This window comes from Engraulis encrasicolus, chromosome 14 (assembly GCF_034702125.1).
Source record: "Engraulis encrasicolus isolate BLACKSEA-1 chromosome 14, IST_EnEncr_1.0, whole genome shotgun sequence".
Taxonomy (NCBI): domain Eukaryota; kingdom Metazoa; phylum Chordata; class Actinopteri; order Clupeiformes; family Engraulidae; genus Engraulis; species Engraulis encrasicolus.
Window position 1 is genome coordinate 13,258,700 of NC_085870.1, and position 2,500 is coordinate 13,261,199.

General features: G+C 53.2%; 1 protein-coding gene across 1 annotated transcript in view; it reads right to left on the bottom strand.

The window, feature by feature from the left end:
* Window positions 1-2,500, bottom strand: part of LOC134462981 (chemokine-like protein TAFA-4) — a 61,599-nt gene that overhangs the window by 49,779 nt on the left and 9,320 nt on the right. Inside the window, exon 2 of the mRNA XM_063216242.1 lies at window positions 615-745. Within this exon, the coding sequence (XP_063072312.1) occupies window positions 615-745 (131 nt within the window). The remainder of the gene's footprint in view (window positions 1-614; window positions 746-2,500) is intronic.

Consider the following 2,500-nt stretch of genomic DNA (forward strand, 5'->3'; position numbering starts at 1 on the left):
TATGAGTTTGTGCTAGGGTTACATACAGTATGCTAACAAGCTACTGGTATTTCACCAGGTGTAGGCAGGCGATCAGGTGATCAGGCTCTGGCATGTCCTAGAGTCCCCCAGGGCTGGTCACCCAGGCATTTCCGGTTTGAGCTGAACCCTCACATATACTACAAGATGCTTCCGTACTATATCCTGCATGACTCTGCTATCTTCTGGTATGGTGAAGATGGACCAGTGAGCCGCTCCCTCTAAACAGTGCGCCAGTCCGTGAGAAAAAAAAAACATAATTGAAAAAAAACCTCAACATCAGTATCAGCCCCTGGGACCTGTCGTCACATATCGGTAAAATGCCCTGCATGCCAGATTACCAGTCCAGCCCTGGCATGCCCATGTTATGATGGTGTTGCACTGTTGTTGTTGTGTTGTGAGAGAGCGAGGGAGAGGATGTGTGGATGTATTAAGTATGTCCTTAGGCAGGGGCCTAGCGTACAACTGCATGGTGTTGTGGTGTTGTGTTGTGGTGTGGTGGGCTCTGGAGGACCAGGCTCCAGTGTCCTTCATCAGTGGGCTAATTAACCCCAAGGTTGTGCTCCGGAGTCGGGGGGAGCGAGACCCAGACCTACCGTTGTGTCCCCGGAGGTAGCGGTTGCCCGCGGACACCGGCCGGCAGCAGATCATCACCACGGCGACGAGGAGGACAGCCTGGAGAGGCCACTGGCACTGGCACTGCACTGGCCCCCCCTTCAGCTTCATCCTGGGAGAGAGAGGGGGAGCGGAGGGAGTGAGAGGGGGGGGGAGACAGAGGGGGAGAGAGAGAGAGAAAGGGAGAGATAGAGAGAGGGAGATAGATAGAGAGAAAGAGGGAGAGAGAGAGAGTGAGAGGGAGAGGGAGAGAGAGAGAGGGGGGGAGAGGGGAGAGAGAGAGAGAGGGGGAAGGAGGAAGAGAGACAGAGAGAGAGAGAGGAGGAAGGCAGGGAGAGAGAGAGAGGGGGAAGGAGGAAGAGAGACAGAGAGAGAGAGAGAGAGAGAGAGAGAGGGGAGGGGGGAGGAAGAGAGACAGGGAGAGAGAGAGGGAGGAAGGCAGAGGGAAGGAGGGACAGATAGAGAGAGGGGTAAGAGACGGTGGGAGAGGAAGGGAGAGGGAGAGAAAATTACATAGAGAATGAGAGCGAGCGAGGGAGAGAATTGCAGACAGAAAAAGATAGAGGGAGAATGAGGGAGGGTGGGAGAGAGGGTGGGAGACAGAAAGAGAGAAAGACAGCGAGAGAGAAAAGAAACAGCATGAGAGCGAGAGAGGCAGAATAGAAGGAGAAGGAGAAAGAGAGAGAGAGAGAGAGAGAGAGAGAGAGAGAGAGAGAGAGAGAGAGAGAGAGAGAGAGAGAGAGAGAGAGAGATAGAGAGGGGCAGAGACAGAGACAGAGCAAGAGCCAGATAAGATAAGAAGAGGACCTGAGAGGAGAATTACGGTGGATAGACAGCAGCTAAGTATGTACACAGTTGGCCTTAGCACACAATCACACCCTTGTGAAGATGAGATGCCACACTTGAGGAGGTGTGTGTGTGTGTGTGTGTGTGTGTGTGTGTGTGTGTGTGTGTGTGTGTGTGTGTGTGTGTGTGTGTGTGTGTGTGTGTGTGTGTGTGTGTGTGTGTGTGTGTCTAAACACCCAAGAACCACTTACAGAAATCTATATAGGTATCTCTACTGGACTGACACACGCATGCACGCACGCACACACACACAGGCACACAAACTCTCTCTCTCCGACACACACACACACACACACACACACACACACACACACACACACACACACACACACACACACACACACACACACACACACACACACACACACACACACACACACACACAGCTTCACTTAACTCCACTCCACTCCCTACCCTACCTCCCACAGTTCTCAGGCCTCTCAGCTCCGGCGGTGTCCGTCTCTGCTGTCTGACAGGCAGGCAGGCAGGCAGGCAGGCAGGCAGGTAGGCGGGCAGGCAGGCAGGCAGGCAGGCAGGCAGGGAGGCAGGCAGGCAGGCAGGCAGGCAGGCAGGGAAGCAGGCAGGCAGGTAGGGAAGCAGGCAGGCAGGCAGGCAGGCAGGCAGGCAGGCAGGCGCCCTACGGCAGACCAGAGATGGCCATGGCTCACTGCAAGTCCTCCTCTTCTTTATTTTCTTCTCTTGTTATTGTCTCTTCTCTTCTCTTCTCTTTTGGTCTCTTCTTTTTTTGTCTCCTCTCTTCCCTCCTCTTCTCTTCCCTCCTCTTCTCTTCCCTCCTCTTCTCTTCTCTTATCTTTTTGTCTCTTCTTTTCTTGTCTCCTCTCTTCCCTCCTCTTCTCTCCTCTCCTCTTCTCTCCTCTCCTCTCCTCTCCTCTCCTCTCCTCTCCTCTCCTCTCCTCTTCTCTTCTCTTCTCTTCTCTTCTCTTCTCCTCTCTTCTCTTCTTTCTTCTAATATCTACTATTTTCTTCTCTTCCTCTCTCAGCAGCCAACTTCCACTCAATA